Below are 23,578 nucleotides of genomic sequence, written 5' to 3' on the forward strand. Positions count from 1 at the left end.
AGGTTTATCTCATTCATCTTGCTTTAGATTTTTAGTGTTAACTTTTCAAATATATTTTTGTATTAGTTTATGTGGGTATTATACACAAATATATATTATATAAAATATATAATCATAGATTTAATAAAATTATATTTTAAATATATAAATTATATAAAATATCAAAATAAAATATCAAATAATATAGGTATCATATCAAAAAATGTATCAAATTTCAAATAATATATCAAATAATAAAATAGATATTATATCAGGGGCACCTGGGTGGCTCAGTGGGTTAAGCCTCTGCCTTCGGCTCTGGTCATGATCTCAGGGTCCTGGGATCAAGCCCCACATCCGGCTCTCGGCTCAGCGGGGAGCCTGCTTCCCCCTCTCTCTCTTCATGCCTCTCTGCCTACTTGTGATCTCTCTCTCTGTCAAATAAATAAATAAAATCTTTTTAAAAAATAGATATTATATCAAATATCTACATGGTTCAAAAGTTAAACCTGTAAGTCAAAACATTCAGGAAGCCTGGCTCCTATCCCTCTTTTCTCTACCTTGTGCACTTACTATCTCTGTAAGAATATTTTTTTTGTTTTTGATTTATTCTTACATTGAAAAGATACAAAGAAATTATATATAATATCCATTTCTATATAGTATATATACAAAATAGTGTATATGTTTACACTGCTGCTTGGATAACAGGGATATACCATACAGGGTTAGCTCACATTTGCTGGGGTGTTTGCTTTACCTGCTTTTTAAGAATATTGAAACATAGTTGACGTACAATGTTAAATTAGTTTCAGGTGTATTTACATACTTAAATATGTTTCCTGGAGATTCTTTCATAGCAGAATATATAACTTTTTTTTTTTTTTTTTTGCTCATTATTTCAGCTTTCTAGTACTCTTGTGTATGGGTGAACCATTGTTTATTCAATCAGTTCTCTATTGAAGGATTTTATTTTATTTTATTTTTTAGTTTTTTACTATAAAGATAGTGCTGTAATCAAAAGGCTTGTGCATACATTTGTCTTTTCTTATTTCCACCAGTCTATCTTTGGCATAAATTTTGAGAACTGAAATTGCTGAGTTAAAGAATAAATGCATGTATGTTCTTTTGCTAGATAGATCTAGCCAAATTTCTTTTCATGGAGATTGTACCAGCTTGCATTTGTGCCAGAAATGTGTGTTTCCTCATAGACTTGTTGACAGAATATGCTGGCAAACTTTTGCCTTTTTCTAATTAGCTAGGTGGGCAATGTTAGATGTATTTATTTTTCTCTTTTTTTAGGAAATAACTTAAAACTTACAGAAAAGTTACAAGAATAGTTCAAATAACTTTTTCCCTGAGCCATTTGAGAGTAAGTTGCCAACATATGGCTCTATGACTCCTACATATTGTAGCGTATATTTCTCAAAGACAAGGACATTCCTCTACATATATGACAGTGTAACCATTAACATCAGGAAGTTAATATTGACATGTTAATAGCAACTGATGCTCACACCCCATCCAAGTTTTTTCAGTGGTCTTAATAATGTTCTTTATAGGAGAGGATTTGGAATTATACAGAAATATTGTTTTAATCTTTTAAATTTAATTTAAATTTAAAAGATTAAATTTTTAATCTTAATTAAATTTTAAATTTAAATTTTATCTTCAATCTTTCCTTGACTTCATGATCTTGACCCCTCTGACTCTGTTTTTTTTGTGAAATGTCTCTCAATTTGGATTTGTCTGATGTTTCCTCATAGTTAAATTCAGGTTATGCACTTTGGGCTGGAATATCATAGAGATGATCCCATATCCTCATCATTTCCTCTCAGGTGGTACATAATTTAAATTTGTCCCATTACTAATGATGTTAATTTGGATCACTTTATTAAATAGTATCTTCCAGGTTTCTCCATTGTAAATTTACTCTTTTGTCCTTTGTAATTAATAGTTGTTTTGTTGAGAGATACTTGAGACTATATAAACAAGCTATCCTCATTAAATTTATCCACTAGTTGTATCCATTGCCATTTCTTAGCTGAATTATTACTTTGATAGTTGCCAAATCATGATTTTCTAATTACATCTTTTCTCCCCATTTATTTATCCATTTACTTATGTCATATGGACTCATGAATTCCTATTTTATTTTATGGTTTATAGTTCATTTATCATTATTTACTTGATGTTCAAATCATTACAGATTTGGGCAATGAGAGCCTGTTAAGTTGGCTTTGATGTTTTTTCTATCTGCCTCCATCTTTCTTTGAGCACTTTTTTACTTAATGATGTAATAAAATGTTCCAGCTTATATGATTTTTTTTTTTTTGGACAGCTTTGTAATCAGCCATTTCCTTAAGGGATGCTGATTTTTTTGGGGGGAGGGGAGGAATAGAATTTAGAAACCAAAATTTGGACACTAGATATGCACATCATTATTGGAATTTCATTACTCCTACTCCCTCTCAGAGAACAGAATTAGTGAATATATGTATAAAAAAGACAAGCAAACATTTTATATATATGTATTATACATATTCATTTATATCTATTTTATTTTTTATCTATTATCTATTGAAAACCATCAGTTTACATTGTTGTCTCCAATTCTAATCCAATACCACAGTGTTCAGTCTAGTTTTATTTCCATCTATATTTGTAACTTCCTTTCTTCAGAAGAAACCTGGCTCTCATTAGCCTCATTATATCTACTCATTCTATCAATCCCTGCTGGGTGTAACCCATCATCTCTCATTACTGATGCTCTCCCCCACTTCCATGTAGACACCTTTTTCACTGCTTGGACTCCAACAGCTCACACCAGGCCACTGTCACCATTGGGGCCCTTCTCTCCCTCCTTGGGCTCTGACAACATGCCCCACACCAGGTAAACACCTGTCCATCCTGGTTAGTCTCCAACACCTGCAGCAGGCTGCCAACCACATCCCCAACCTTCTGTAAGGATGCCTGCTTGTTTAACATCTCTAGCTTTGGGGCTGAGTAAGGAAAGAAAGAACTACAAGAAAGCAGACAGGAAGGAAGGCAGGCAGGCAGGCAGGCAGGCAGGCAGGCAGGATGGTACTTTCAATTTTTAAGTTATGAATAAGAAGGAGATCTCTTCAAATGTTTAACATGCCACTTGCATTGTGTGCGCGCATACACACCTATAAAATGCAAACATCTCTAGCAATTTTGCTATAGTCATTTGCTATACATCTCTCTCTTTTCTTCAGGAGTTCTTTATATATCAGCAATGTTAATCTTTTGTAATATAATGTAATATAAGTTTCAAACATAGTTTCTGAATTTGTCTTTAGTATTTTTCTCTGATTATTTATTTATTGTTTTACTACACAAAGGTTTTTATTTTATGTAATTTATTGCTTTTTTCCTTATTGTTTCCAGATTTTGAATCAATGTTGAGGAACAGCTTCCTTTTTAAAAATGTCCTGGTTGTTTTTTTCATTGATGTCCAATTAAGGGAGTTGTTAGATTATGTTTTTGTGGGAAAAAAAAAATCTGACTCTGCCATATCACACTTTCAGCTGGAGTCCAAGAGCTGGAATCACGCTTCCTGGTACCTGGAGATCTATTAGTTTTGACAGGGAACAAAGTGCAAATGCCATGCGATGCCATCCTGATTGACGGCAGCTGTGTGGTAGATGAAGGCATGCTGACAGGTATGGTTCTGTCTCACGGCTTACAGCCTCTGCAAGCTCTCCCAGCTTCCTCCTCTATCTGAACAATAGTGGCAGAGGATGGGGCTGCTGTGGGACCTTCTCACAGTGAAGTCTTACTTAACTGTCCTGCTCTGGATGGTTCTGAGGGTTCAAATTGAAGCTGCTTTCTATGTGCTGAGTTTGATACAGTTGTAACTTACTGAGTGCTTAGCATTTTCTTCTTGAAGAAAGAGTATTGCAATCCTGTCATTTTATTTTAAAAGGCTGTAGAGATCATTAGACATTTCAGAATCAACTGTGACTTTTATGTTTAGTGTTTTCATATAAAATATATCTTCAAATAAACTTGGAGGATATGAGAGCTGTTGATGACATTCTGAAACCCAGATGGTCAAGTCCGAGCTCTTTTTGGCTTGGCTTGAACATGTCAAGAAGTTCATGACACAGGATTTGGCACATCTGCTGCTGTGAAAATACACACTAAGAATTTTGGACTAACTGTATTTCATTTTTAAACAACATGCTAGAGCTGGGAGGGACCTGAGAGGTCACTATGTCTCATGGATATGGAAGGTGAGGTCCAGAAAGGCGAAGTGACTTGTTCAAGGTCACAGTGCTTTGAGTTCTCATGCATACCTTTGAGGAGATGTTTGTCAACATTTCTGTAAGATAAAGAAGAATCATAAAGTCTTTTTCACAGATGGACCAGGGGGCTGAGAAGACACATTGACTTACTATGGTTCCCATGAAAGCCCAAATTGGATCCATTTTCCCTGGGCAGCCCAGGAAAGCATGAAATAGAGACAAGAACACACATCTTTCTTCTATTAACTTTACCAAAACACTTTTTAAATGTGTGGCATGCCAGGTTTCTTCCTATAAGGACTATGTAGATTTAAAAAAATCTCTTAGTACTGGGACTTTTGCAGTGCTAAGGACCATTTTCTTGCACAAGTGCAGCATATATATCTGACTTTGTACTGCCTACTCTGCAGAGACCAGTGGTAGGCTTTATAAGTTTTGTTTCTCCGAATGGTCCCTAATTATTTCCGTAACTTCATTCACCACCTTGTACTAACACTTCAACCTGCCCCAATCTGTCCCCACTGTACTGGTAAAAGTCACCCATGTCCCAATTGCCAAATCCAAAGGATTCTGCGGATTTCTCTTCTTATGGACATCTCTGCTGCTTTTGACTATTCTCACCCTCTCTTCCTTTGGTGAACTTTTCTCCCTAACTTTCCAAGATTGTACCTTCTCTCCAAGTTCTTCTACCACTGACGACACTATCCAGCGTCCTGTGCTACTCCTCTTCCCCTGTACTCTTCACTGGTGGTGTTGCTCAGAGCTGTGTCCTATCCCTATCCTCTTCTATCCTCACATGTGATCCCTAAGTAATCTCATCTCTCCCATAGCTTTAATCATAGTCTGTAAGGTGGGGAATCTGACTAAATGTCTCTGGCCTCTCCCCTGAAGTCCAGACCCAAATTAATAAATGCAAGACATCTCAGCAGAGCCATTCCACAAGACGTCTCCAACTCATGGTGACCAAAGGCAATTCTTCCCTCTGCTCATTTTCCCCAAGTTGGAAACCAGGAAGCCATTTTGAATTTCTCTGTCCCTATGACCTGCCAAGATAAAAAGAACTCCTCAAATTTTATAACTTCTTACCTCTTTATTTCTCAAATCCAGCACTTTCTCTCTGCTCCTACTACCAACTGCCATAGTTCAGACCTCATTCATTATGTCCAACTGGATGTCCAGCCTACAGTCTCACCAGACTTCAGTCCACTCCCATACAGCAGACAGACTGCTCTCTCTTATACACAAATATGATGTTAGTCTCCTGAAGAAAGCAGTGAAATATCTCCCCACCCCCTTCTGCCACTAATGCCTACGAAAACCATTTCAACACTTAAATATGTGCACTTGGGCCATACATGCTTTGGCTCCTACACAGGTCTCAGAGCCACTCACTCCCCAACACCCTGCATTCTGGAATGCACAACCTGCCGCTCCCCACGTAGCTATTTCTAGCCTTTCTAAGCATTCATGTGTGATGTTACAAAACTTGAAATATTTATAATACAACATTATACTTATTTGTCTGGACTATAAATCTCTTAAAAACAAGAACCGTATTTCTTTCTCCTTGTATACCCAAAACCTAGGGTTGTCCCTTCCCCCACGGCAAGCTTATAACAAACATCTACCACATGCTGAGTGAGAGCAGGCATGATTTAAAAGACTGAAGGCTCCTTACCTCACAAAACGAGATACTTGTTTTTTTATAGGAGAAAGTATTCCAGTGACTAAAACTCCACTACCCAAGACAGAGAGCTCTGAGCCCTGGAAAATGCAGAGTGAAGAAGACTATAAACGACATGTCCTCTTCTGTGGGACAGAGATTATCCAAGCCAAGGGATCCTGTTCTGGGACCGTGAAAGCAGTGGTGCTGCAGACTGGTGAGTTAGGAGCTTTTCTTTTATTTTGTTACTTTAATGAAATATTTTTGCTCCGTTTGTCTAGTGCCTTAAATTTATTAAGTAAGGAATAATCTTTAGGTAATAAGCCAAATATATATAAATTTTTATATTTTAAGTGTGAATTGTACTATGGCATATGCCTTTTTAGTAAAAATAATACTGATAACAATTACTCTTTATGTGTTTTGTGGTTTATAAACTATTTCCATGTATCAAATCAGCACAGTAAAGATGCCTTTTTCAACTTTGTATGTAAATAGGCTGAGTTCAACACAATCCAAGCAGACTTAAAAAAAAATTACACAGCTATGCACCGACAGAGCTGGACCTACATCCTAGAGCTTTTAACCCCAAATTCCAAGTTCTTTCTAACCCTAGGCAGGGTTAGCAACTGAAAGCTTGACACTGAAAAGTATTAGAAATTAAGTCCATTGGTATTTAGTGGGTCATATGGTTTAAAGTCAAGCAACGTGTGTGTGTGTGTGTGTGTGTGTGTGTGTATGAATGCTCATAAGTCATTCCCTCAAAATGATGTTATACTTGGGGGTAACTGGGTGGCTCAGTCAGTCAAGCATCCAACTCCTAATTTTGGCTCAGGTCATGATCTCAAGGTTGTGAGACCGAGCCCCACGTTGAGCTGGGTACTCAGCACAAGTCTGCTTGTCCCTGTCCTTCTTCCCCTAATTCCACTCTCATGCATGCTGTCTCTAAAATAAATAAAATCTTAAAAAAAAAAAAATGAAGATATGCTTGGAAAAGCTGTGCTCTGACCTCAGTGTGGTGGTTTCCTTGCTCTGAAATGCACTGAAACTGAAAGTAGAGAGAAGAAAGATCAGAGAGGAATAGGTTCTGAAATAGGTGTGGTGAGATATTTCCATTCCAGCACTCAGCTATTTTCCCAATTATCCTTTAATAGTCCTTGGGCTTAAGTACTGTTTAAATAACTCTAGAGAAAAACGAAGGCCATGTTGAGGCTTAGAAGAGCACTAGCAGTAGGATATGTCATCCTGAGAATGTGGAGTGTGTGTTTGTTACTCCAGGGTTCAACACTGCAAAAGGTGACCTCGTGAGATCCATTCTCTACCCGAAGCCAATGAACTTTAAGCTCTACAGGGACGCCATCATGTTTCTCCTGTGCCTTGTGGGGACAGCAACCATCGGGATGATCTATACTTTGTGTGTCTATGTGCTCAGCGGGGTAAACTGCTTTTGTTCTTTTACTACATGCACACATACACTTGTCTATGTATAATTTACACTCTGCGTGTTAACCTTAATCTCAGGCATGGTTTACAAACCTGGGAAACAAAGCCGAACACTGAAACCTGCACATACACTCACAGTTCCCCAATATCAGAGACTGATCACTAAGTAATATCATAAAAATAAGATCCAGAGGGACAAAACACCGTTTACTGAGCTATCAACATGCCTCTCATCTGGAACACTTCTCCTTACGCTATTTTTTCATTTTCAATCTGAGAATTTATTTATCCCAATAATGTAGTTATTAAATAAGGAATTTAAAATAAAACCCAGATACCCAATTTCGGTGATGTCATGGCAGATTTGTACATTGTTCTTTGCTGGTTGTAGTATGAAGCATTACAAACTTTTCCATTGGACTTTGAAAAATTTATGAAAGCCATACTCTTTGACCCTCTTTTATCATTTCTGGGAATTTGACCAAAAAAGTAAAAAAAAACCAAAAAAAAAAAAAAAAGAAGAAGAAGAAGGAGAAGAAGAAGAAGAAGAAGAAGAAGGAAAAAAAGCCATCTGCACCATGCTATTCAGGATTGCTTTACCTGTTAATGCTGAAGAGTGACTTTTTGTCCCAGGAGCCTCCAGAGGAGGTGGTGAAGAAAGCCCTCGATGTCATCACAATTGCGGTGCCTCCTGCTCTGCCTGCTGCTCTGACCACGGGCATTATCTATGCCCAGAGGAGGCTGAAGAAGAGAGGCATCTTTTGCATCAGCCCACAGAGGATCAATGTATGTGGACAAATAAACCTCGTCTGCTTTGATAAGGTATGTGTATGTCGTCCTCGTGCCCATCACCATTTTATCATCATTGTCATCTGGTGCAGGTTCTTCATACTCTTCTGGGGCAGGAAACAGAGGACGTGGCATTGGACTTCATTTTTTCTCTGGTTGGGTGTGTGATCTAGGAAAGGCACATCTCTTGGGCTCTCAGATGCTGGGGTTTAGAGGAGGGAGAATAGATACAGAATAGTGGCTCTTTTACACTCCTTCCAGCTCCAACATTCTATAAAACACAGTTAATTAAAATAGCATTCTGTCCCTCCTGGTCAAAGCTCCATACAAAGAAAAAACTGAAACCTTTTACTATGGTCCCTGCTCTATCCCTAATGCTAAGAATATTGCCTAGTGTATAGTCAGTGCTCAATAAATGTTTATTGATTTAATGAATCAGTAAAAAAAAGGAAGAGTTTATTTAACTGTGTTTTACTCGGTCAATTGGACTTGGTTAAAGGAAAACCCCAATCAAATCCATACTGTATTTTCGCATCTGTTGTATATTGCTTAAAATTATCCTTGATTATTTGCCAGTTATTCATAACCAGCCTCTTAATCTACCTTCTCTGGAATGTATTCTTTTGGTCTGTGTCTGTACTAGTTGAGGGTGGGAGCTGTGAGGGGGAAGATGGAGAAGATGGGCTGGGCTGTTTTGTGCCCAGGTCTTCATTTGTAAAGATGACTGATGACTGCAGAGAGAGGTCATTGCCTTTGAAAGAAGTTTAACCTTACTCACAGTTCTCCTGGTAAGGAGAGGTACTCACGGCTTGCCATGTGGGGCCACAGGAGGAATGTCAGTCTCTGATGAGATAGCAAAGCAGGAGTGAGGGGAATGCTCGGGCCATGGTCTTTATTGGGATCTCTCCAGGGAAGGCAAGTCAGGCCATAGCTTATGATTGGTTACTTTGAATGATTTGGGTGAGCTTTGGGCTATAGGGTTGTCTCTGGCACTTGGCCCTGGGATGAGGAAGGCAGAGAACTATTGCCTTCTGAGGAGGAAGGGCCAGGTAGAAGATTGGTTAGTTCACATGTCAAACACATGCTGAATTCCTTGCTGCTTCTGTAAGAATTGACCAACCCCAGAGAAGCAGTCTTTAGAAGAAGTCTAAACCTTCCTTAGGAAGGTTTTAAGATGTCAAATCATCATAATATAGATAGAGAAAATTAATGCGATTCAAGGGTATTAGAGGCAGGTGGACATGGGGACACAAATGGATTCAGAAAAGCAATAAGGCTTGTGGTTCTGGCCAGAGCAAGACATTAGTAATGGGAGGCACCTTTAACATCTGGCTAAGAAATTCATACATATTCTTTAGGGAGTGGGGGAAACTTTGAGGTGTTTTTTGTTTTTGTTTAATTGTTGTTCTCTCTTTTCTTAATTTATTTTTTATGTGACAAAATGTACATTAACCATTTTAGCCATTTTTAAGTGGCTCTAAGTACATCACCACTATCCAACTTCAGAATTTTTCCATCTTCCCAAACTGAAACTCTGTGCCTATTAAACAGTACATTGGGAGTTTTGATGACAGAGAATTAAGGGGATCAGAGTGGTATTATATAATTACTAGAATCTCTGAGTGATCTACCAAGATCAGAAGGTTAACATGGCTCTTGCCAGCATCTCAGTATTATTTTGTGATCAAACTAGCATAACAGAGAAGGCTGTTCTATTGATGGGATCATCTCCTCCTTGGACCAGGCAAAAGAAGCAGGGGTGGGAAAGACCATTAGGATATGAATTTGAATAAAATAAGTAATAATTATGAGTAATTATCATTACAATTTGGTCCTACTCTATGTCAGACATTAAGTTAAGCACTTTGAATTACCCCATTTGATGTTCATAACAACCTTATTTGATTATAAGCATGTTACAGGTAAAGGCTCTGATGTTCAAACGGATTAAATAATTTGCCCAGGTCATACAGCTGGTGTTGGAAATGAATCCAAGCTCTTCATCGTTATCCTGCACTGAGAGAAATATCAATAAGCACCTTTTTTTTAGTGTCAAATAGCAAACCATCTGTTTAGAGCAGGGACAAAGTCTATTCCCATTACTTATTTCTGATGACATACTTTTTATCTTCTGCTCGGTGAGCCTTCTTACAGGCTTACCAAAACTTTCTCCATCCATTTAGTCTACCATTAGATCCTCAAAACCAGCCTCTGGAGTAATAAGGCAGAGACTGCTTTCTTCCTTTTATCTCCAGCTTGGCCAGACAACTGGTGTTAGCTCATCAAAGCTTCTGCCTGGGACCCCAGGCACCCACTTCATTGTGCCTTTCCTTGAAGTGCTGATCTCAGTAATGTGTTCGTTACATATATTTCCCTGTTAAAACATACCTCATGGGTTGTCATTATAGGGCTGCAGAATCTTCAGAGTAAACCCAGTGCTTGTTTTCGTTTAGACAGGCACCTTAACAAGGGATGGTTTGGATCTCTGGGGAGTCGTGCCCTGCGATAGAAGTGGGTGAGTACCCTGGACCGAATGCATTTCTCTTTCCCCAGAAAAAATATTTTCTCTTGAAAATTAATAATGAAGACATTTTGACTTTGGCTTTGGAGCAGTGGTTGCCATAGTATCTTCATGGAATTTCTCTTTTTAAACACTTCCAAGTCTTCTTAAAACATGCATATCTCCCTCCACCACCCTCTGCCCTGTGCCACTCACAAACCTAGGAGATGGAGGGGTTTCAAGTCCTTGCTAAAATGTAATTTGCAAAAAAAGTTAAAAAATATATAATGTACTTTGCTGTCATCATATTAGCCAGGGGCTGAAGTTGACCCCTGGGTACCTCTTTGGAGAATACCAGGACACTGTCCCTTCGGGAAGTACGTTTCTTGCACAAACTGAAGCCTTCAGGTGTGCCAGGAGGAAGAACGCTGCACGGATCTCGGTACACTGAGATGCAGGAAGAGGAACACCTGTGGAGCCATATCTAATGCACTTATTTTCCCTGGTACTGTAATTCTGGAAACTCCACCTTTTGGTTGCCAGAAACTCCTCCTATCTGGCCAGAAAAGACTCATTTTTTAGCAATTTTCAGCTCCCGGTGGTAAGGTTGGCACAGCTCTCTTGTGTGGCCCTCTTGTGGCCATGGCTGACTTTGCAGCCTTGGCTGCTTTTTCTAGCTGCTACCTTCACTTGGGATCAGGAAACATTTGACATTTACATTTTGGTTGTTTTTTTTTTAATGAAAGTGTTTCCCTTTCACACTTAACAACTTTCGCCGCAAAAACATATATTACTAAAGGGTACATTATGGTTCTTCTTCGCTATGCAGATGACTTAGAATTTTCCCATAAAAGATTTTAATTATATGTGTTTAATACATTTTCATATTAAAATATTATTTATAGACAGGTCTCTTTCTGGGGTTAAAAAATAAATCTTGGTGTTTCTAGCCACTTACGTTCACAAAAGAAACCTCTTCTAAGTATTAAACATTCTAAAGTTCTTTCCATTTTCTCTCAAAGAGAGATTTAGATATATACCTAGTCATCCTGTTAACTAGTGTGTTTCTACCTCAGCTTCTACAAAAAAAAAAAGTATGCATTTATTCAAATATGCAGACATCCAGAGAGCCGTTTCTTTTTTTTTCTCTAAAGATTTTATTTATTTATTTGTCAGAGAGAGAGAGAGAGAGAGTGCGCTAAAGTAGGCAGGGTAGCAGGCAGAGGCGGAGAGAGTAGCAGGCTCCTTGCTGAGCAAGGAGCCCCTTGTGGGACTTGATCCCAGGACCCTGGGATCATGACCTGAGCCAAAGGCAGAGGCTTAACAACTGAGCCACCCAAGTGCCCCAGAAGTGTGTTTCTTATTTACATTTGTGTTCCTAGTGCTGTGGCATTATACCAGGTACATACAGCACATGGATAACAAATGTTTGTTTCATTTATTTTTCATTTACTTATTTTTTAAGATTTTATTTATTCATTTGACAGAGATCACAAGTAGGCAGAGAGGCAGGCAGAGAGAGAGGAAGGGAAGCAGGCTCCCTGCTGAGCAGAGAGCCCGATTCAGGGCTCGATCCCAGGACTCTGGGATTGTGACCTGAGCTGAAGGCAGAGGCTTTAACCCACTGAGCCACCTAGGCACCCCAAATGTTTGTTTAATTTAAAATGAACTTACTATGTTCCATTTTTTAAATACTTTTCTACTTTTTGAATTGACATCATCTTACCTATAAAACTTTGAATTTCTAAAAGCAGCTTGTCAAATTTAAATAAAAATAATTGATATAATGTTTAGGTTATGGACTAATTAATTAGGTCTGCCACTCTTTCTTCCTCCTTTCCTTCCTTCTCTCAAAAAGGTCAAAGTTGGCTTTAATGACTAAAAGGGAAGTTTAAAATTTGAAAAAAATTGATATATTTAATTAATAACAAAGAATACCTATTCAATATTAGGTAAGAAGTAGCCATCTGACTTATAGGCTATTAAGTATCTTCTTGTAAGAGGTAAGCTCATCTTTAATAATTCTTATTTTTTCCCAAAGACTTGCCTACTGTGCCAGCTACCTCCAGAACCATCAGAAGACTGCCTGAGGCTATTTGAGTGGGCTCAACCATAAGCATTCAAATAAGAATATAAAGACAAGGATGAGAGAGAGTTCTATTTATTTGTTGAGTAAACCAGGGTTTGGCCCAATCCTCAGGAACTCAGAAACACATATTCCGAATTACACAGTGATGAGAGTGTGTGTGTGTGCTATCTTAAAAATAAGATCCTCCCCCACCTTATCTGTGTTTGCTTTCCAGCATGAGCTTAAGCTTTTGTGTTAATCACATTGCTGGTGATTGCTTAATGTTTACTGAAATACTAGGGAATATGTTGAAAAGCACTAGGATAACCTGAACTTTTGATATAGAATGATAGGTACAATCAACAGGTTCGGTAATCAGCCAAGAGGTTTTTGAACTTGTAGGGAAGCTTGAATGAGAAAGCCAGGAAGAAATATGGCTGAATTATGAGATAACACTGTGATGTGGTTGCTTTCAAGAAGAAAAGGCTAGAGCAACCTAAGGCCATATTTAAAGAATTACAATGTTCTTATCATCAGAAATAATAATCTGAACCTGGAGACTGCATTTGAAGGCAAACTATGGCAAATACAAACTTTCCCAATAAAGAGCAATTAGGATGGTGAGAGGTCTGGAATCTGAGCATTGGAGGCACCGCTAGAGGTTCCTGTGCAGCCCCAGGGGAAGAAACGGTAATAGGGATATGCTCAAACTAAGGGTGATACTTCTAGTTTTTTTCTATACTTCTGGAACTAAACCAGTAGCAGAGAAAGAACAGGGAAAAGAAAGACCTTGAAAGAACCCAGAGACCTTTCTCATACTTGCTGAACTTATAGAAGGACGATGGTTAAATGAAGCACTCTTAATCTGGGGTTGTGGATTGGAGAATGGGTACTAATGTAACAAACCATGCTAAATTAATTTTTAAATGGATATTTACTTCCAGAAGCTCCATTGTGGCATGGAGGGAGAGGACTGAAGCCCCTTTTCTTTTCTCCTTTAGCTTCCAGGAAATCCACAGCTTTGCCTCGGGCAGGTCTTTGCCATGGGGCCCGCTGTGTGCCGCCATGGCCAGCTGCCACTCTCTAATCCTTCTCGATGGGACCATCCAGGGAGATCCTCTGGATCTCAAGATGTTTGAAGCCACCACCTGGGTAAGACCCTGCTCTTCAAGGAAGCTCAGAAGCATCTTCAATGCCAGGACAACACAGATTCAGTACTTAAAAGTATGAGGTTTACAATAAAGAGTGGCATGTGGTAGTGACATGCAAACTAATCTAAGCCTGTTTTCCATTGTCATTGTACAACGTGGCTAATAATATTATCTCCATTGTAGGGTTATTGTGAGCATTACATAGAATGATGCATTTAAAAAAAATCCCTGGTAGTGTGCCTGGACTATTACAGGTTAATAGGATTGATGTAATTATGATTATTATATATCTTCCAACTCTTGAGACAATATAATTATTGTATAATTATTTTCCAACTCTTGAGCAAGGTCTGGTTTTAAAGTTTTCTAGAACGTGGGGATTAGGAAACAGCACTGTCTTCTGTGCTTAGGATAACTCATTGTTCCTGAAAGTTTTATTCTTATTCATTAAATATTGATTTTGTTTCCAAAGCTAAAAACAAGAGAAAGGGAAACCATGAAAGAACTTTTGTTGAGACTTTGAAAGAGATTTAAGAACAAACGGTGTAGTTCAGGACTTCCCAGTTCTGGTTCTGGTTTTGTTCTGTAGTCTGGCTTCCCAGTTCTAGTTTTGGCTCTATTCTGCTTCACCCTGTGAAGTCAGCCCTCTTGTTGGGCCTCTGGCTCTCATGACCTTAAAACAACGGGGCTGAATTAGATCAGCAGTGTTCCTATAAAGCAGACAAAACAAAACAAAGCAACCAAACTGAAATCTTTTCTTAAAAGGAAACCGTATTTGCATAGCTGTCTATCACACCCAGGGGTCATCTCAACCTGATGTACTATATGGTGGCTAACTGAATATAATAATAATAATAAAAAAACTACAAAAATTATCTTTCTTCACACACAAAAAGGAAACCTTATTCAGAAGTATTCTATAAAACACCAACAGCTGGAGTTGCTGTGGTTGAGTATCACGTGAAGTGTGGGAAGCGCCCTCCACCTACGTAGCCACAAGCCCACCCCTACCCCCTGCATCCTGGTGCAGCTCTAGACCCCCGTGGTACATGTGTTAGCCCTGCTGAAGGAGGCAATCTCTAGAGTCCCTTCCAGCTCTGGTGCGGCATGGTTCTGTAGCAGGCCGAGGTAACCTTGCCAGTCCCCCATCCTTCCTGGGTTACTGTTTCTGTATCTTTAAGTAGGAATTACAATTTCCTGTCCGAGTTTTTTTTTTTTTTTTTCAGCTGCTGGCTGATATGATTACAAAGCATTTTGACATCTTTGGGTAAAAGGTTCCTTTGACTATAATTTAGTGTTATTATTTTAGCAATGACTGAGTGTTTACTGAACACTAGCCATGCCTATCACAGTCCCTGCCCTGCCTGGCCCTGAGGACTATTGATTCAAGTTATATAGAGAGGGAAGGGCAGGAACAGCCTCAAACTCCAGGAAAACAAAGACCCTTGCACAAAAGTCTGGCTCTTCATGCTCACTATTTTCAAGTTAAGCTCTTCAAAAGTGGAGAATGAAGCTTTATGCAGCATATTCCAACAGAGAAAGCAGGATAAATTGCATGAATAATTCAGAAGTATCTGCCCTTCAAGTTCTGCTGTTTTTCCGATGCACTTTCTCCCCCACGTAGTGAAATAAGTCTCGTTCACCTCCATCTAGCTGAGGGAGGAGACACCGAGAGTACATTGAGGTGGTCTCAGGATTTTCTCAAGGGGCGAGTTTGAGCCTGGTATTAGTGGATGATGAGAAATAAATAAATCTCTACAATGAAATATCCCATTTGTGAAATAGGAGATGGCTATTTCTGGGGACGATTTCCACATCACGGGAGTGCCAGCACATGCCATGGTAGTTAAGCCCTGCAAAACAGCCAGCCAGGTAAGACTTGCCTGCTATTTGCCCCATAATGCTCAAATTTAAAGGGAAAATCTCATCAAGCCTACAGTTTTGAAAGGGCACAGATATGTCTTCTTTGAATTCCGTATGTGAAAATTGCTCATACCTTGGTTCCCGTATCTGCTAAAATAAGAATAGAGGGAGGAGTAATTAATTCCTAATATCTAAGAGCTATGTCGGCATGTCCCTCTCCATTCCTCATCCCTCAACCAGGTCCCAGTGGAAGGAATCGCAATCCTGCATCAGTTCCCATTCTCATCAGCACTGCAGAGGATGACAGTCATTGCCCAAGAGATGGGGGGTGACAGGCTGGCATTCATGAAAGGTGCACCAGAAAGGGTGGCCAGCTTTTGCCAACCTGAGACAGGTAAGTGAATAGATTTGTAGTACAATTGACAAATCTGTATTTCCAGCCCAAATGTGTCCCACCAACACTAAATCTATAAATCTAATTGCCTACTGGTCATTGCTAATGTGGTGACTCAACTGACATCCCAAACTCAATACTTATCTTTCTTGCTTCCTATATTTTCCATCTTGGTGAGTGGTACTACTAATTTACACTGCTACCCCTAATTTAGGATTTGTCCCTGATTCCTCCCTCTCTTCATAGCCTCTGTTTTGTCAACTGCTAATCCATGGCACTGTCACTCCATTAGCTCAGTCCCTCATCATCCCTCCACCGGATCCCTTCAGTATTTGGTGAATCGAACTCCAGCCCTGGTCTCCCCTACTCTGATTCACCTTTTATACTGGGACCAGATTGGTTTTTCCACCACATACTGTAACCATGTTGTCACTTTCTAGTTCTTATTCTTCTGGTTGCTTTCCCACAGGCTCCAGGATAGTCTCATACTCCTTTAGAATCATATCTAAGACCTTCATGATCTGACTCTCATCATACTTTCCAGATATGCTTTACCAGTACTGTCCTCCCCTCTTGTGCTTCCCTGAGCTGCACTCACTACTCAAGTCTTGATGTATTGTGTCTCCATGTCTGAGCATATGGTGCTTCCTTCGTCAAAAATGCCTTTCCCCTTCCTTCATCTACCCACTTCCTGCCAGTATGATATAAGCTCCTCAAAGTGTTTCCATAGCACATTGCAATTATTTGGATCCCTTGCAATGGCAATGACCTCATTCTACCCTCAGAGACAGAGATCTCTAGAGCAGGGCCTGCAGTTTAGTCTCTGCAGGCTCGACACCTGACACATACATTATAGGTAGACTCTCCATAAATGTTTGTCGGTTAAACTGGAGAAAAAAGAATTACATGCTTTCCCCATCTTTTTTACATTTTTCTCCCTTCCTTCCTTCCTTCCTTCCTTCCCTCCAATGCTTCATTCTCATTTCAGTTTCACTGGATCCCAAGAGGTCAGTCCTGACAACGCAATTATGTTTAGGGTTCCCACGGACTTATTTGTGTATCTTTTTTAGAAGTGTGTTTTCTTGGGAAATGATCGAGTTTGTTTGTAAAGAATTTCTCCACCAATACTGACCGAGTAAATGTTGCATACTAATCTTACATTATTTTCTGAACAGTACCAACTAGTTTTGTTAGCGAACTTCAGAGTTATACAACACAGGGCTTCCGGGTGATAGCACTGGCCTACAAGAAGCTAGAAATGGATCATCACAGCACTGCCCTGACAAGGTAAGTGGGAAGGATTTGATAAGGCAGAATGGTTTGCTGGGCAGTGGACTAGGCAGGGGACTGAGCACCATAGCTTCCTGGGATTTTGTGTGCATAAAGCTTGGTAAACAAGGATATAGTCATTCTTGTCCTGCCCCAATCACAAAGCTGATGTGAACACTGGGAGAATTTATGAAAAATAGCTGTATAAACTACAGAATATGTTCTAATTTGACACAAACATGAATATAACCAGTGTTTCAGAGAGTTTGAAATTATGGTTATGACCTCATTTTAAACCAAATACAAGTAGCTATTTTTTTTTTAGAGTTAGTGAATTTGTTGAGTTAGTAAACATAACATTTGTCTGAAAAAAATTCTTGATAAATACTCAACTTAATGAACAATAGAGCTTAGATTTAATCCGTGATCCAGATAATGTTTGTAAGAAAGCAAGAAAAGTTACACAGGAGCCCTTCTAGAGAAAGTTTTGATATGTAAAAGGAGTGCTTAAAAACTAAAATGGACTGGAGTATTTATTAGCTCAAATTTGTTGCTTTATTTTCCATGGGTTAGAGATTACTGTGTTTATTTCGCCTCCACTGCCATGTCCAATACTCTGTGTCAGCTTCTATGGGTAACACTGCTGTGGAGATAATCAAGGTTTATTTTGTTATTTTGGATTTTAAATTTGTGAGATCTAACATAATTGTGTTCAACCCTGTCAGATTCATATTACTGTAATTATATTTTGTACCACTTCCTTTAAGATAAAATTCATATGTAATATGATCTGCACATGCTCTATAAAAATAATTATAATGCCCTGTCCTATAGTAAAAATAGAAGCAAAAGTACAATTCTTGACAAAAAGTAATAATTCAGTATTTGCTCAGCTGACTCCAGCAAATCATACTGAAGCAATATACTCTTGCACCTGTGTGTAGAATCACGGGGTGGGGGGTGGTTGCAACAGCTAAGAGTGTCGACTGATACAGTGTGTTTACATATTGAAATCTCAAATACCACCAGCAGTTGTGCTGTCAGTGAGATGACTCTGAAATAGTTACAAATTCTTAGTTAAACTGAATAAAACTGTATAATCTCTTTTCAATTTACATGGTAGTTACATTCCTAAAAAGTTCAACAGGATATAAAAAATGTGCAAAAATGTTTTGTGCTTATATGTAAAACACAGCAAGGGAAAGTATAAAAATGTATATTTGTTTAAGATAATATTAGTAGTATTAGATATATTATAATAGTACAGTATACTATATACTGTAATAATAGTACAATATAAACTGTATAAGCCTATGCTGGTTTAGGAAAGTATAAATGATATTTTTATGTCCATGAATGTCCTGTAAAATATTCGAAAGGCATGTGGGATTCAGGGGAGTTCTTTACTGTGCATTGATCATTGCAGAAAATCTTTGACAGATGCCTGAAAATTTTCCAAAATGTCCTCTAGAGGCAGTACCACTCCTGTTGAGAATCACCCAAATGCCCCAACTCAGTCATTTTGTGAATGGGCAGAGAGGGAAGTAGCACATTGAAAATCCCTGAGTATTGGATTCCTGTGACCACCTTAGATTGACCCTCAAAACTTGGGCTATTACAACTCTGGGTATTTACTGTAATTTAATCAATACAGGCCATTCACATAAAGTCAGAGAGCTCCAAGTGAACTATGAGATTGGATGTCACATTTTAAAGAAAAGAAATCTTGGGTCCAGGATATACCAGAATTGGGAATGGAACTTTGTTTCTTGAGAACCTGTTGACAGATTTATATCAGGACTCTGGCTGCCATGCTGCTGCTTCTGATTATTATAATAAAATATTTGCATATCTTCACATTTCAAAATAATGGCTTTGGGGCTGCTGCAGATAACAATGCACTAATGGTGAAGGCACATAAGCCGTAGGGAATAGTGAGGGCTGGGTACAGAGGAGAGTATACGGCCTGGCTAACAACACTGAAATTCCAATGTTTTCAAAGTCTGGTAATATCTAAACACTTCTAGGATCTCATAGGATCTAATCTTAAGTCGTCGCTTTGCCCCCCATGTGCTAAAGCCACCACACCACTACATCTATTCCTAGCTAAGCTAATTTACCTAATTACCTTTGCTAATCCCTAATTAGAGCAGAACAGTCTTTCTTTCGAGGGGGATGTGTGTGCGAGTGTGTGTGAGTTTACTCAAAGTGCTTTCAGCACTGATATTATAATTTCTTTGAGTGTTCTTGGCCCACTTTTTGCATATTTCAGCCTTTGCATGGATTTTAAGAACATGAAGTGTAATTTCACGGATGACAATGCTTCTTCCGTGTTACAGTCCCCATTCTTTATCATTTTTGGATGTTTCAGGAGGACGTATGATGTCTGTGCAGAAGCAGGAAAAGATAGAATAGTGATTCCAAGTTGCAGACCTTGAGATCCCTCAAGGGACCACTTCTCTACTTCTTGGTATTTCTTTACTTCATATCGAAACTCATGAAAAGAAGGATCATGTAGTGTTAGAGCTAGAAGAGATCTTGGCAATCCATTAGTTTTACCACCTTCTTTCACAAAATAAGAAATAGATGACCAAACAAAGAAAGTGATTTGCCCATGGTCATACAGCAAGATAGTGGCAGATCTGGGATTAGAAGTATAGTCTCCTGATCATTTTATATTGAATCCTATGAACACCATGTGCCAGAGGAACCAGAAACAGGAGTGCCAAGTAGGTTGCAGAGTATGTCAGATGGTAGACCCTGTGGCCATTTTTTTGACCCAGTCTGATGCCTTGTGGTTGGCTTATGTCATATCATGTCATATCATATCATGTCCTTGGATACAAGGACCACTAGAAAGATTGGAGGACCTTAATCAGGGATGAACTAAGTTATAATTCAAATCTCTTCTGTTTCAGGAAAGTTTCTCCAATCACTCCACCTAAAAATGATTATATTTTCCTCTCTGATTCCATAGGACAATTATCTGTAGATCATGGTACTTTTCTCAGCCTTCCATACAACTGAGGTGATCAAGTCTAATGTTGTCCTGTTGGTTGAACATGAAATCTTTGGAGTTAGGGCTATTGTAGTTTCTGCATATTCTCTTCCCCTTTTCCTTAGCCCTGTTCCTTTCACCTAATTAGGTATTTAGTAAATGGTCAGTTACTTGACCGACTGGCTTTACTTTCCATAAGAATCCTCTGACAGCAGAATTTCTGAAAAAGGAAATAAATTTTCCTAGGCTGCCTATCAAAAAAATGGTCACATCAGACACCAGAGCACTTCAACTAAGGGTACCCTGTCTGAGCACTTTCTCTGTGCTGGGCACCATGTGCATGTTGTTGAGCCTATTGTCGAACCAGGCAAGCTAGTCCTCAAGTTGTTGAGACAGATCAGATAACAAAGAATGGTGAGTGATAAAGGAACAAATAAAATGCATGCTACTCTGAGGCGGAGGTAAGATGCAGAGGGAGCAATTATTTCTACCTGGGGAGGTTTTTATGGGGAGGCCCATGTGAAGTGGCCCTCAAAATATAAATGGGAAGTTTAAATGGCAGATCACAGGGGAACTTACAACCTTCTCCATGAAATAAGAAAGAGTGTCTTATGGCAGTCCAGAGCAAATGTTTCGAGATGGTTGAGTACAGAGCATAGCCATGGTGGCTGGGTCACCTTGTCTGGACGTTAGGGTAGTTGAAGAATTTAGTGATAGAGAAAACTGAAAAATTAGTTTGGAACCAGATTATACAGAGACTTAATTCCAGGTTCCAAAGAACGGGGAGTTCCTGGGGTGAATAGTGCAAACTCTGCCGACTTCCTTCCAGCCATTCTGGTAGAGATGTTAGTAGTGTCTTAGGAGCATGACTAACTTCAGCCCCTGCCCCTGGCTGACATGAGGCCCAGCATTGAGACACCCATGGCAAGCAAGGCCAGGTGCTCTCCTGGGTGCTGCTTTCATTCATATTTCAGCCAGAATTAGGCAATACTGGTGTCTTGCTCTTGTGTCTGCTAGAAATGTCTGGGTCTCAGATAAATGAATCGTGGGAGAATTTTTGGGTCCCCAAAAATTGGGTCCCTGAAAAGTACCCCCAAATTACTCCCCTGCACTTAATCCCGTGGAATGTCTTGGTGAGGGTCTTGTGATTGGGAGCCTCAGAGGCCCCACTTCCTTGCAGAAACATTCACACCTTATTCTGGATTCTGGAGAAATTGGCATTTTGTTTTCTTGTTCTTGAGCCTCACTTACTTTTTACGATGTTCAGTACCAGAGCTAGAACTCCTCCCAGGTGGTTGCTAACAGGTGAGGTGCTGGAAATCAGACTAGTCACAGCAAAGAAAGAAGACTTTGAATCATTTGATTCATTCTCTATGAAAGTTAAAGCAAATATTTCGCTTAATAAATACTCTCTTTTCCAATTGATTCAGTCAGAGTAAATGTCTCGGTGTCCTTCCTGTCCTCTCCCGTCTTCTTTCTGGGTATTTCCTGGCATGTATGTAGTAGTTAAGGAATGGTGCTTAAGCCGGTGAGTGGGAACCACTCTGACAGGAACCTATTTGTCTTTGTTTTTGTTTTGCTTTCCCAAAGAAAGACCACAATGTGCTATTTCTGCTCATTTATATGTATATATTTCCAGGGACAAAGTAGAATCAGACCTGATATTTCTGGGATTGCTGATCTTGGAGAATCAGCTGAAGGACGAGACAAAACCTGTTCTGGAAGAACTCATCTCAGCCCGGATAAGGACTGTAATGGTCACAGGTATAGAACAACATGTATGTGAAAACAGAAAGAATTTGATACAGAAATAGGCAAGATTCACTCATCTCCCAAAGATTGTTGACAACCTCCTGTGGGTTAGACACCATTCTAGGTACTGGAGATTGGCAACAGAAAATGCAAAGTTACTGTTTTCACCAAGTTTCTATTTAGGTGAGGTGAGATAGAAAATCAACCAATCAGGCGAGCAAATAAGCAGCTAGCTTTAAGAGTTATGAGGTACATGAAACAAAACAGAGTGATATGGTAAAGTGTGTCTGACTGGCTAATATATATGTGGTATCCTCTCAGAGAGGGGTCATTTGGGATAACACCTGCCTGATAAGAAAATGTGAGCCATGCGAAGATGGTGATTTTTGTTAAATATTAGAGGAAGAGAAATGTTCAGTCGGTGTGGTCTGCAAACTACACGGAAGGCCCATCAATAATGAGGTCTATGATTCCGGTGGTAAAAACTGCTATACCCGTACTTCTTTCAAACCCCAAATCACACAAACAGGGAAGGGGTGAGAAAGGATCATGCAAGAGAAGTGTGTGGAATTTCTTAATGAATCCTTCTAAGTGGAACTGATGATGTCTTAATGCATTCATTTGTTTGAGTGTGTGCCTTTCTTCCCCTGCTTTTAAGTCTGTCCGATGCATTTAAATGGTGATAATCGTGTCACCAAGATACAGTATTACCCCACCAGAGCCCATATTCCCCAGCCCACTTTCCCTGAACCCAGGGTCACTGCAGAGAACTCTAGGATACTTCTATTTTCCCCTCCGTACCTCTCCATCTTCCATTCTATTACCGCAATCCAAGAGACTTTGGGATCACTTTTACTCTATCCCTTTTTAGTCCCTCAATCCAATGTCTAGGCATTGCTGAGTTAATTTACTACTTCGAATTCCCCTTATGTTATGACCCTTCTGTTTCAAAAATATTTATTTAGCACTTATTTGACACATTCTCACAATCTATCCTTAGTATTGAAATAAAAATACATCATTCTGTACACTACCTCTTCTCTTCTGCCCTCACATAGGAATTTCTGTTCTCTTTCTTGGCTCGCTTGGTTAAATTTTTTTCCCAAGACTTGTCCTTGGATAGGATGGAAGGGTGATATGTTCTCTGAATTCTTACATATCTCAGATATCTTTATTCACTCTGACAGGTGAATGATATCTTGCCTGGGTATAGGATTTGGGGGTTATAGTCTTTTTTTTTTTTTTCTCAATGATCTCAGATATTATTACAAGTCTAACGTCTGTCCACTGTAGTTAATTTGTTCTCTTCCCTATATAATCCTTTTCTTTAATTCTGGAGTTTAGAAATGCTACCGGGGTATGTCTATATGTTTATCTTTTTCATTAATTGAATATGGAACATAGTGAGCCTTTTTTTTTTTTTTTTTTTTTTTTTTTT

General features: G+C 39.1%; 1 protein-coding gene across 1 annotated transcript in view; it reads left to right on the forward strand.

Annotated features, from left to right (window-relative positions):
- LOC111155121 (ATPase 13A4) overlaps window positions 1–23,578 on the forward strand; it is a 129,029-nt gene that overhangs the window by 70,973 nt on the left and 34,478 nt on the right. The window contains exons 9-18 of the mRNA XM_022515186.1: window positions 3,531–3,665; window positions 5,960–6,130; window positions 7,192–7,349; window positions 7,990–8,178; window positions 10,599–10,660; window positions 13,715–13,865; window positions 15,650–15,736; window positions 15,968–16,121; window positions 17,297–17,408; window positions 22,028–22,152. Coding sequence (XP_022370894.1) covers window positions 3,531–3,665; window positions 5,960–6,130; window positions 7,192–7,349; window positions 7,990–8,178; window positions 10,599–10,660; window positions 13,715–13,865; window positions 15,650–15,736; window positions 15,968–16,121; window positions 17,297–17,408; window positions 22,028–22,152 — 1,344 coding nt within the window. The remainder of the gene's footprint in view (window positions 1–3,530; window positions 3,666–5,959; window positions 6,131–7,191; window positions 7,350–7,989; window positions 8,179–10,598; window positions 10,661–13,714; window positions 13,866–15,649; window positions 15,737–15,967; window positions 16,122–17,296; window positions 17,409–22,027; window positions 22,153–23,578) is intronic.

This window comes from Enhydra lutris, unplaced genomic scaffold (assembly GCF_002288905.1).
Source record: "Enhydra lutris kenyoni isolate GAN:26980312 unplaced genomic scaffold, ASM228890v2 scaffoldscaffold39, whole genome shotgun sequence".
Taxonomy (NCBI): Eukaryota; Metazoa; Chordata; class Mammalia; order Carnivora; family Mustelidae; genus Enhydra; species Enhydra lutris.